We start from the raw sequence: 13127 nt of genomic DNA, 5'->3' as shown, positions 1-13127 counted from the left end.
GTGGATTAGCTACGCATATCGTATTAAGAAGACAATATAAAGTGGAAATTGGGTAATTCGAAGATCAAGTGACCTTCAATAAATATTATAATTGGCCACGGAACCGGAAAAAAGTTCGAAACATCCAAAATTCAAAAGTTAAATTGTATATATATAACTAGCAGTTACCCGGCGCTTCGCACGCAATTTTTATACTTACACTTACACATTTTTATACTTGTTACAGCATGAATGGTTTAATGCGATGGAGGCTTTTAATTTTTTCAAACAGAGTTATGCAAATAATATCAGGTACATATTATTTCAACATCCGTGTTTAAGAGATTAAAACGTGAATTAATATTATATGGACTTGTTTTTATTTGTAATTTGCACCGAGTAGCAGCATGCATGTCTGGTTCGGATCAATAGAATTTGCCTGCCCAGAATGCCCGATAAATATATACATATAAATGTCTCAGAAAAATACCTCGATCTACGGTCAAAAAGTGTCTATTCCGACCGTTTAAACTTTAAATTTATTTCTAATGTATTTGCACTGTCATAGTTGAGTTTGGCCAATTGCCCTGATTAAAAAAATGCATACGTTAGTTTTAAGACCTAGTTCAGTCAAAAAACATCAACTTGTGCCCCTTGTAATTTACTTCCGGTCTAATATTCACGTGCCAGAGTTAAGTTTGCATTTCACGACGAAGAAAATATATATTACCTATGACTAAACACTTGTAGTGGTTAAATTGTGTATATGTCGACCGTTTAAATTTACTTTCGGTATAATTTATTTACAGTTTAGTTTACACCATTACACTGGAAAAGAAAATGTATACGTATGCATGTTTCAAGAATAATTTTGATAATAAAGCGTTTTCTTCCTGTCAACGGTATTCCTGGTGCTATAATTGGTTTAAAAAAAAAACCCGACCAGCAAAAAATACACGCACATAAGCTTAAAAAGTAAACTTTGGTCTTAAAGCATCTACTTTTGGTGTTTGTATACTGCTTCGGTATAAGGAGAAGAGTGGCAAATCATTGAAAATAAGTTCAATCAAAATTTCTTTTAATTTATTACAACTTTTATATAGTGACAGGGTTTAGTAGAAGATTTCTTGTTTCTGGGATAGATCGCCTGGTTAAGGCATATTAGTGTCCATCCCCCTGTTTTTCCTTAAATATTAGTAAAATGCCATATCAAAATGTCAAGGAAGCGAACTATTTTTGCATTATGTAAAAACAATCACAGTTTTATTTGTTATGGTGGGTTTTGTAACAGCGTTTCAATAATATTTCCAATGCATTAGGTGGTTTAAATTCGCCACTGATGCGGTCTATAGCAAAAATGAGGTAAATGTGTTTTTAATCTCAGCATTACTCTGTTGATCAAGCACTGTATATTAAATATTTTATAAAATTTAAATGTAAACAAATATTTCCACCTCTTTAGTGAACTTCAGCTATAAGTTTCACAATTTTGTATGTTTCTTTCACAAATTAGCTTAAGTAACCAAACTACGTAGACTACTAGATATAGTCACGGCTCTCTAACTGAGATATCACGGGTTCAAATTCCGGGGAGGTCCTATCATACAGGAATAAAAGCCACAGTGAATTAAACAATCCAGAATAGCCGAATAGGTGAGGCTTTAAAGAGGTAACAAACACAAAACTAACATGTGATAGGAAGACCAAATAGCATTTAAAACTTTAAAATATACTTTATTTAACTTTAACTACAAATAAAGTGTAGCTTTCTTGCAAAATGTACCTAATGATAAAGAATTTCATAAACGTGAAATGACTTACCTTCGCCGCAGGATAAGAGAACATTGTGTCCGTATATAAGTTTAGTATGTCAAGGACTTTATCCTGATCAAATTCTTCGAGGAAGTATCTCTTCTGAATGTCCTGCTGAAGTCGAGCCATTGTGTTATACGAAATGCTGGACCTTTTGCTTCTAGGGATAAATTGGGCCAGATTATTTTCCACTTCCTTCCAGGATTCATCGACTGAAACAATTGCAATGACCTATTGCATTTGCGTTTTATAAAGCATGACGTCTGTAGTTAAGGTACCAAATAATAAAGAGAACATACGTCTCCACTTCACTACGCCGTCGTGAGTATTGAAACCATTCATCAAGGGCTTCCCTCTGGCCATAGCCTCCTCCATCAAGTTGCTCAATGTATCGTTGAAGAAGGGTATATCTGCCGTCAAATATGTGTCCAAGACTGGAACAAACCGAATCCCAATAGTACCAGAAATAACGTCCTGAAACATAAACAGAAGGGATCAATGCTTATTTAATGTCACTTCATTTACAATTATTCTGTTTAAACATTTAACATGTAAACTTTCTGATTTGAGTATTAATCTTAATTTTCTTTGAGATATTATGTAAGGGTAAATACACTTGTTTTATATTCTATAAAAAAAGAATTCCTAGTTATTGCCTAAGCATAAAAACGTTACCTCAAAAGGAAGAGAAATGAATTGGTTGCTGACAATATCTTTGATATTAGTCTTCTGTAAACAGGACAAGAGGATAGTGTCGATGTCGTTAGGGTTACACCCTACCCTCTGAGCGAGTATTTTAGACCTGCGCACTCCCTCAGCCAAGGGAAGGACTGCCCAGTCTGCCAGCGCTGAACCACTCTGTGCGATTGCTTTTGTGAAGAGCCCTTTAAACACAGGATTGATTATGAGTGTACATACAGATTATAAATAATATTTATTTCAAAAATAAAAAAATCTAATCAACTTCTGAGAGCTTCATCAAAAACCCTCAGCTTTATTCAATAGGTACTGCACTATTCCTTCATTTTGAATTTGAATTGTACCTTCATAGGTTAGCTCTTCAAAGTTAAAAATCAACGATGGTAATATATATTTTTTACACAATGTTTCATTTATAATAGTTGTTTTTCGTTACATAAGCAAACACTGAAGATTGTACTAGTATTTTATTGGGTGACCATTAACGAAGACTGTCACTTGAGGTGCTAAAACAATGTTTTTGTCTATGCACAAATTTGCACTATGCCTCTAGAGCAAGCTGACCTATAGACTCACGAATTTCATTTCTACATATAAAATATCAATTTCAACGATAGTACATGGATTTTGCCTAGAAATTTTTACATTGGTGTAAAAATGATAACAAGAAAATCACAGAATAAATACTTTTGATAAAACTGAGTACACGAATACGAAATTTTAACGTGTAACCTAACTATGCGCAAGATGTCTCGTAAATATATTATCTGTAGACTTTAGATAGTTTTGAATTAATTTAATTTCAACGTAGGCAAGAATGAGTTCTATCACGGTGGAAGTGCATCCATGGGTTCTAGCTGAGCGCCAATAAAGTCTAACTCTAAGTAGGCTAGAACAATTTCTCATTTGTCTATTAGGGGATGTAAATATTTATTTCCTGTCTGATTGTCTGTCTATAGAATATTTCGAGAATGAAGTGTACTATTGACTTCAGCGAAGTCTATTACGTGAACATGTGGTTGGCGCACTCCTACATTGCATAGTAACAAGATATTTGAATTTACTAAAGATGCTATTTAAATTATAACTATTATTCTCAATGTTCACCGAGATAATAGAGGCCTATTTTTAAATTGGCATGTCGGATGCATGTAAATGAAATGCTGATATGCAAAACCGGCTTAACAGCTTCCCTATAATTTTTGGCATCAATAATTTCGAATTAATTCTGACAGCGGAGCAGAACACAATTAGATTTTCTATTTTATTTTCGGTAACATATGCCATTGAATTATTAAAATATAACATAACACAGAAAACGCCCATAAGACGTTTTAAGCTTGTTTAGAGACTCTAAAACAAAACTTTTTCGGAAAAAGTCAGATAAGCAACATGATTTGAATCCCAAAGTACTAGATTTGTAATTATGAGTTCTTATGATGTATATGTGTTGCAAGATTATTAAAATTATACACGAACGAAATTATTAAGATATATATATATATATATATATATATATATATATATATATATATATATATATATGGTTCATGATAGATAGAAATCCCACACTACAACCTGTATCTGAACATTTTGATCACCATGACAGATACTTTCTACACCGATATATATTCTGTTTTGGGATAATATAATAGAATTCCTCTCCCTGCTGGAAATGCTTATCCTAAATACACGATCAGGAGAACATGTAGCATTTCAAATTTATAGTGTAGGTACACCTGAAGACTGTGTGGAAAAATTAGGAGATCATAGTAGTATTTACAATTTTAAATAGTAGGTACACCAGAAGACTGAGGGGAGAGATTAGGAGAACATTGTAGCGTTTACAATTTTTAAAAGTAGATACACCTGTAGACTGAGGAGAGAGATAGTGAGAGATGACCGCTGCGCCTCCAGCACTCTCCCCGAACAGAGTGACTTTATCAGGATCGCCTCCAAAGACCGTAATCTCTTCTTGTATCCACTGCAGAGCCAGGAGAGTGTCTGTCAGTCCTAAGTTACCAGGAGCCACTTTGGATCCTAGGGTAAGAAAACCTGGAAACATATATTAATATTAATATGGAAAGAAATTAGGAAAAATAGAATTAGTGTCTAAAGTCCTAACTGGCGTATATACAGTATTATAGAGTGGTTTTGAAAGTGAAAAAGCAGTAAATAGATTATAGAGTATTAAAGTTACCACTGCCATAACAGGGAATGCCAGAGTGCTGTGAAATTAGATTCACAGAAGTATTCATAACTTATTTATCTGATGTAACTCAACCAACTATATATATAAATACACACACACATATATATATATATATAACTCGCCTTCGGCTCGCTGGGGGCTACGCCCCCAGGCCCCCATTTTGGGTGTTGGCTAAATTCGGGGATAAGCGTAGTTCGGGTGATTGGTTAAATTCAGACGTGAAGTTTCCAAATTTTATGTATCCGTTCTCGAGAATCTTACGGGTCGTAATGCTTCGCAAACGCTCAGCCAAAAGATGTGTGGTGTATAATATTAATCAATTGATGTGGTAGAAGAGTTAAGTTATGTGTTCGTGAAATTTGGAGACAAGAAGAATTTGGTTTTAACCAAAGTCAGAGGACGTATGTATACCATAGTTTAATTTTCCGGATTTACCCAAACTTTTGACTTTGAGGGCGTTTTGCGGCTTCTTAACCGTTAGAGATACGAACAAAAAGTGACTGAACCTTTCTTGTCGGAAATTTAATTTTGTCTTTTGATTGTGCCCTCAGATTTGATCTACGACCTATGGTTTAGTCGGTACAACGCTTGGAATAATGTCTGCACTGGTGGGGAAAAGAGCGAATTGGTGATTGGTAAAATTCGGACATGAGGTCATGCCAGGAAATTCCCTGGGGGGGTTTAATGTTACCGGGGGGGTTAACATTTCAGGAGGTTTAATGTACTCAGGAGCTTATCTGGTCATACCAGGAAATCCCGGGGGGGGTAATGTTACCGGGGGTTAAGACACCAGGGGGTTTTTTAATTTACTCAGGAGGTTATCTGGTCATACTGGGAAATTCCAGAGGGGGGTTTATTGTTACTGGGTGTTAACACACACGTGGTTCTCTTTTAGAGGTTGTTGTGTGTGTGTTAAAATAAATACATTCTCTATGTCACTATCTACTATTGGCGTTTAGCTAAACGCTCAGCCAATTCCCTGGGGGGGGGGGTTGTAATCACTCGGTAACGTAGTAATAATTGTTAAATCCGGAACCAGAATGAATTGAACAAATCATAGTAGCAAAAAATCTAAAACAACCAAATGTGCATTTTGTAAAAAAAACACGATAAATATTTTACCATTGAAAGCGATTTACAGGCTTACTAAAGGATATAAGACAAAAGGCTACCTACTGGACCTTTTTTATAGATCTCATAGTTTTCTAGTTACTGAATGATAAAGATTTAAACTCCAATCAACGGATCGGCTGATACCGACTCCAGAAACAAGATTTATACGTATCAATCACAAAATAATTGTATTTAAAACGCGTTTTGCGGTCGAAAACCATTGTAGATAGGTCAAAAAGTCACTGGACCTCTTTTGTAGATCACTTCATTTGCTAAATCAAACCTTTGTTTTATTTTGACTTCCGACCAACGGTTTTTGCCGCTATCGACACCAAAAACAAAATGTTCACGTGAAAATTACATAAATTTTGCACATAATCACGTATTGCGGTCATACCGATAGAGATAGGGCAAAAAAGTCACTGGACCTTTTCTGTAGATCACGTAATTTGCTAATTTAAATGGGTCAATCAGATTTGAGCTACGACCTACCGTTCGGCCGCTATCGGGCTCGAAACATTATTTTTATCGAAAAAATCTCTGGAATTTCAAATGTTCGAGCGTTTTTGTCGCTTAACCATGGAAGATAGAGCAAAAAGTCACTGGACCTTTTTTGTAGTTCACACTTCATTCCTGACTATGAATTTTTTCGTCAGATCCGAGCTAGCTCAAACGTTCGCCCGCTATCGGGCTTACAAGAAAGGCTTGCAAGGGTAAAGAATGCGCGATTTTTCGGGAATTTTTTTGAGGGATTTAAATGTTAAAATTCCCGGTTTTCAGACTTTTCCTGTTGGTTATACGGCAAAAGGTACCTGCGTGCCAAATTTCAAGTTTCTTCTAGAGCACTTCTAGAACTATGTTAGAATTTGTATCTATATATCAGTCAGTGAGTCAGTTACACATGCGGCTGTATAGTATATTAGAAACGGTTAAGTTATTTCTTAATAGTGCTACTTTCCAGAGTAACATAAACCCGATGATGGTCTTAATTCTATAGGATACACCTAAACATTTTCCAACAATTCATAAACATTCTTACTTTTAGATAAGCAAGACGTATATTGCTTAAAGCTAAGGGTAAGATCTTGATATAATTTAGTACTAAAATATGAAAACAGTACTCAAACATTTGATTTATCGGAACGATTAAAATGACAGGCAATGTATTACGCAACTAAAACAATAGTCTCTGTACTGTGGCTTCCTATTTTATAATACTTGTGGACCATGATGCACGTTGGAATCCTGTAGATAGTTTCCACTGTCATATATTTGGAATCATTTAATTAATTGGAGTCATTTATCATCTGCAGTGTAATTTGGTGCCAAATCAGGTCAGAATTCACGGAAGACAAAGCAGAGTTTATTAATATTTAGATTCGATCTACGTCACACACTGATACCAATACAGTTACTGACGTAGTTGAACCCATTCGTCTAGCATTAAGTCCATAGAAAGGAGTAGTCCAGGATTAAAACTAAACTATAAACTCAGTAACTTTTGCCACAACCAAATCAGAACAGATTCATCAGAACTGTTGGCTGAAATTTTGTGTTTTCATTAGTTATGAAAAAATATATCTTTAAATAATGGAATTGTGGTGTGATATATAGTGGCATGATCTCTAAAAATTATCAGTGCAATTTTTATTTCTATGTTTCAATTTTGTATAATATTTCCATCAACTAATTTTTTATGTAAATTAATTTAACGGTCTGTGTGTGATTTTGAGAAATATTATAATAAATAAAAAATGTACTTTATTACTTGACTATTAAAAATATTGTTGATGGAGCTTATATTGGTTACTGATAAGTTACTAACACCAATATTTAATAATTTTATTTTTTTGTGAGGCCTTTCCATATCAAGGATCAAGGATATCAAAAGTGATGTGTCTGAAGAAAATATCCTTGATATCGAAAGGCCTCACAAAAAATAAAAGTATTAAATATTGGTTTTATGTTTTAATGTAAGTAAGTTATTGAAAATATTGGTGATCATCCATTACTAATTGACTCATTCAACAAGTACGTGTCTAACCAATTAGACAATATATTGCCAAATCCAAAGGATGCTAATGTGTTTGCTAAAATTAAAAGGCTGTTGGATTTAATTTGAGTTAAATGCTAATTACTGTGCTGTGTGAAACTCACCTGCAGCTCCCAGCCTGTAGTTGAAGGTGACCAGGATCACTTGTTTACTAACCAGGAAGTCCGGACCGTAGAGCCGTGAAGCACTAGAGGACACCGTGTAGCCACTACCATGGATAAAAGCCATAACGGGGAGTTTAGCAGCGGTAGAGGATGAACCCTTCACAAACATATGCTATTATTTAGCGTGGTTCAAGAAAAACCCACCAACAGATCCCAGTCTATAGTTGAAGGTAACCGGGATCAATTGTTTATCAACTAAAACGTCCAGATCTTAGAGTTTTTAAGTGTTGGAGGACACCGTATAACCACGTGTTATCCATAGCATGAATAAAAGTCTTAACACGGAGTTTAGCAGTGGTAGGCGATGACCTCTTCAAAAACAAATATAGAATCCCAAGTAATATTAAAAAAAAAAAAAAAAAACAAGTAAGATCACCTTTAACCACTAAATTATAGTAGTCGAGGCACGAGACGACCCTTGGCCCACCCAGTACACGGTGCAGCTGTCTATTGCAGTGGTATCATCTTATTTTGCTGGAACTTACGTCTGAAACATTAGAGCACACGATTATAGTTAAATTCTCAAGAGAAGTGGTTTGCACCTTAAATTTTCCAGTATGCTTCCCGAGATCGGCGATTGTCTCTTAACTCGTTTACAATACGTTTAAAGAGGGATACTTTTATCATTTAAGAATACGATACTCGCGTAGGAATGTGGATGACAAGAAATGCTACAGGAAATACTTGGCCATACAAGACGTGATAGTAAACTAAACACTCCCATAATCTAATGAAATCTTTGTAGCTTAAGTAAATAAGTATAAAAGTATAATTAATATAAAAGAACTTTTTTAATTAAAAAAGTCAGAGTTCGAATATTATATTAATTTTAGAGTTATATTAAGAGGATTTGTTTTGATTTTTTCAATCATTATGTTAAATTTTGTTAAAACAAAACTAATTCATACTCATGATGTCGCATGAACAGTGTGGAGAGGAAAAATTTCTATAGCATACTTACTACTGGAGTAAAAACATTCATGTAGAGGCAATCCTCGCTGTACGCCATGTCGGGCTGAGGACAAGCTGGTCCATCTCTCTTGGTGTCTTTGGCTGTGCTCCAGGCCTTCATGGGAATAGCAACCTGGGTATGAAGCAGTGTAAAAGTAACAAATAATCGGAATATGCTCATTATTATTATTTTACGAAAGTCTGGTAAATATATTAATTCTAGCTGTTGCAATCAGATTTGCTTACATTAATCTGCAATATATGACATGAGTTTCATAAGAATATCTATTTTTGGAACGCAGTCCTAGACTAGAGTCTCTGATAACTATTGGAAGGTATTGTTATCAGTCCTTAAAGACCATCTTTTTCAATCAGGCTCAGAAGATTTTGACGTTCTATAAAGGTACGATTTATAAACCTACAAATCTACGACGTTAAAAAGTTCACAGGCGTTTCTGACGCCTGTAGTTATTGTGATAAGTTCCAATTTGTGGATCCCTTTTCTTCTAAAAAACTAAATAACTTGAGATAGACATTTTCATTCAGCCCAAAGCATTTAGAACAATGTTTGGGGAATTTATGAAGTCTAAACTCATCAAATAAGAGATTTCCATATGGGAACATCGTCCACCGCCGCAAAATGTCTGGAAGTGTATGACCTTCATCGAATATAAAAATTTAGAGGTTCATGGCAGTTGTTATACCAGAGCATTAGTAAATGCAAAAGTGCATTTGTTAGGAGCAGTAGTTATCACAAAAATATACAATAAGGGAGGAATAATGTAATATGGAAAAATATGGGGAATACGACTCCGACATATGTCGAGGTGGAGGTGAGAACAGGCGTTTAACCCTAATATTTCTCTATTTCTGTGGCGTATATCTTGGTTTAATTATTTAATTCTTACAAATACAGAATGAATGAAAAAAGTACTGCAACTGTTCCACCGTCCAGTATAAACGTGTGGCTGATACCACTCATTGAATTGTATGTTTTTATAGTGCCGTTGTCGCTTTTGAGGCTAAAGACTATTAGTGTTTATCAAACAATACATAAGATGTGTGAAATACTGCTACAAATACCTGGAATCTGGCCGGAATCTGTCCGTAAGGTATGCCGAGAAAGGCATCATAAGAAGCTCCAGTTTCGGACTTGGCAGAATAGCGAAGTCCATTGATAGTTCCTTTCTTCGTATTCACCGACACAGTGGTCTGGCTAAAATCACATTGACCTTACTGAATTAATAGTAAAACTTAGTAATTTTACTCATACATTTCCACAATGTTTCTTTTGCGTTCGTTTGATACCTGAGTGATTACCCGACTACCGTAAATATACCGGTGTAGCTAAAAAGGCCTGGATTTGAATATGTATTGAAGTGGAAATATCTAAAAGCACTACAGCACTGGCAAATACACCATCATCCAATAAAACTTCCATTGGTCAGGAGGTATAAACTGATCTTCTCATGACATTAAGGATGCAATTAATGTTTAGAAAGGATATTTAAAGAAATTTTAAAGTCACGATTTTGACAAAACTTTATATAAATGTATGAGGAATTTCAGTAAATTAAACCGAGAAGTTAGACAGTTTTGTAACCAAGCCAAAATAAGAATTGCTCAAGATTGAAATGTGAATTAGTTATGTACAAAATGGCATTTTGTGATACTCTTTTAATGACTTTGTTTATGGAAATTGCATAAAACTTAAACTGCATTTATGCTTAAGTACAAGTTAATTTGGAAATTAAAATGACAAAACTAAGCTAACTAACAAAACAAAAATACATTGAAAACCTTTTTATTTGTTTACATGTAAAAGATCACGCTTATGCAACTTTCGGTATTATTCAGATACACAAATAATATTTATTTATTTTTGTTTAAACACTCAGTTAGAGTTTTATCTAAGGGCTTGAATGTAGATTGTATTCTGACATATGAATTTTACTTTTTTACTTTGGTATAATAGTGTGTATGAGACTATTTTACATTTTTCACAATAATGCAAAGTCAGTGTGCCTTCATCATGGAAAATACCACAACTAACAGGTACGGGAATACATTGCCTAAGTTACAGGCGCATATGGATATTTCAAGCGATGTTGGACGTTTTGAAGACCTAAAGTGCAATCGATTTAGGACTTGGAAAATATATTTTATCTTAATTTTATCACTTTGTAAGATAGATTCCCTGGATACAAAAAACACTTTTCGTCACTCAACATGAAATCTCAGTCATTAAAAAGCAAGCGATTTAGGCCATTTTGTGATCAGGCCCAAATAACTTAAAATACTGTTTACGATTTAAATGTTATAGGACTATATCTACAGCACGTGTGTGAGTTATAGTTTCGGATAATGGCGTGTTTTTTATTCATTTATAACCTGAGAAAATTTCATTTATTATTTACATATAATTTAAGAATTTAGACGTTTTTCTTAAATTCTTTTAACTTTTCGAGCTAAAGAACTTAAGTTCCAAATACTAAACCGATTGTACTACTTGACGACCACTTAGCACGCTTAGTCTGTGACTTTGACACGACCACTTAACTACGTAGTGGACGAATTATTTCTGATTTACTCTTGTATTACATTGTAATTTGTGTATTCTTGGATTTCCTTCAGGGTCACTAGGTTTTCGGAACATTGAAGATTTTGCCTGATATAAATGATACGGAACTACTTATCATACTTATATTCTAATCTAAATTCGAATATTAATTTAATATTTTAAAACTACAGTGCGTAGTTCTTTTTAGGCGACAGAAATTTTAATTATTTTGATAGATATCCTTTTTAGTTTGTTGTAATTAAGCTATAAAGTATAAGTAACAATGCGGTACAGTACAAGACTCATTCTCAAAACACAAGTTCTTACTTAGTTTGGGAATTAATTTCTAAGTTTTATTTTATAGAGATTTACAGCAACGTAACTAGTTATTGTAGTATATTCTATTCACTTAAGAAAATACATGTAAACTAAATGTAAATAATTTTTGATGAAGAAATAAATACTTTTTGAATTAAGCAATTATTTAAGCCAGTGTCTTGTTGGTCTTGTGATAGAACTATTACATAGAAAAAAATTTGGTATCTCTCGTAACGTTTTGTTGTAATCAATTTTTTCCTTTAAGACACTCAAATAAATTTATAAAAAGAAATTTATAAAAGCATCGCTCATAGGTTCATAAAACGAAATTAAAGTTCAAGTTTAATACGTGGAGACAGAAGTAAAATTGTAGGTAATTTGTAAACGTTCGTGTTAATTTAACTATTTTTATTCCTTAAAAAGAAAATATTTTGAAATTTTTGATAAAATATATTTAAAGTTATGATAAAGTTAAAATTTTAATTGTCATTTAGACTTGTTTTAAAGTTAGTGGTTCTTTTATTTTGCATTCACTGATAACGAAGCTGGAATTTTAACGTATTTAATTATATCAGGGTAAACGCCTGCAATCATGGCATTGGAATTGATTTGTTTAGGAAAAGTGTGATAAATCAATAACATTCTCTGAGCCATTTATCTTTTACTCTACTCGAATAAGTTTGTATCTATAGTAAAAAATTAACCCTGTACAGATCATGACCCTCTCTTACAAATGATATCAAGCAGTTTTTTATTAAACTAAAAATGTGTATATTTGGTTGCTGTGTTGATTGAAGTATTTCCTGCGGAAATGATAATAGACTTTAGTTTTATAAAATGTTAAAATGCATTGTAAAATTATCTAACGGTGTCCAGTTTAACTAAAAAGTTTACTTTCGATTGGTGCACAAAACCCAATGGTGTCATTCAGTACCTCCATATCATTTTAGATAGGTTTGACACTTTTTTAAATCGAACATCTCAAATGTTTAACAATTGTATTATGTTTGGAGGTATTTTTCAAAAATGTTTTAGGTTAAAAATAAAATCTGATATTTGAGCAAAAATTTACATATTTTACTAAAATGTGCATGTTTAAATTTCTAAAAAAGTAATTTAAAACAAGACAATTTTAACATATACAATACACGTTTTGACTGTACCTACCTTTGAGACAGAGCGAATAACAAAGCCAAAACGAGGCCCAGAGTTAAAACCCAAGCCATTATACGAAGTGTAAACACAACTTTAGAACCTTTCGATTGA

The 13127-nt window shown here is 33.6% G+C and overlaps 1 protein-coding gene across 2 annotated transcripts in view; it reads right to left on the bottom strand.

Moving 5' to 3' along the window:
- The window catches only part of LOC124354337 (cholinesterase-like), a 16653-nt gene extending 3526 nt beyond the window's left edge, over positions 1 to 13127 (bottom strand). For both annotated transcript variants that reach the window (XM_046804707.1, XM_046804708.1), the window contains exons 1-8: positions 13029 to 13127; positions 10067 to 10199; positions 8994 to 9116; positions 7973 to 8129; positions 4360 to 4545; positions 2467 to 2675; positions 2091 to 2265; positions 1801 to 2003 (exon numbers count right to left, since the gene is read on the bottom strand). In XM_046804707.1, coding sequence (XP_046660663.1) covers positions 1801 to 2003; positions 2091 to 2265; positions 2467 to 2675; positions 4360 to 4545; positions 7973 to 8129; positions 8994 to 9116; positions 10067 to 10199; positions 13029 to 13087 — 1245 coding nt within the window. In that variant the 5' untranslated portion in view covers positions 13088 to 13127. The remainder of the gene's footprint in view (positions 1 to 1800; positions 2004 to 2090; positions 2266 to 2466; positions 2676 to 4359; positions 4546 to 7972; positions 8130 to 8993; positions 9117 to 10066; positions 10200 to 13028) is intronic.

This window comes from Homalodisca vitripennis, chromosome 2 (genome assembly GCF_021130785.1).
Source record: "Homalodisca vitripennis isolate AUS2020 chromosome 2, UT_GWSS_2.1, whole genome shotgun sequence".
Lineage (NCBI taxonomy): Eukaryota > Metazoa > Arthropoda > Insecta > Hemiptera > Cicadellidae > Homalodisca > Homalodisca vitripennis.
Note: the sequence above shows the minus strand (reverse complement) of the source record. Positions and strands in the feature narration are given on the sequence as shown.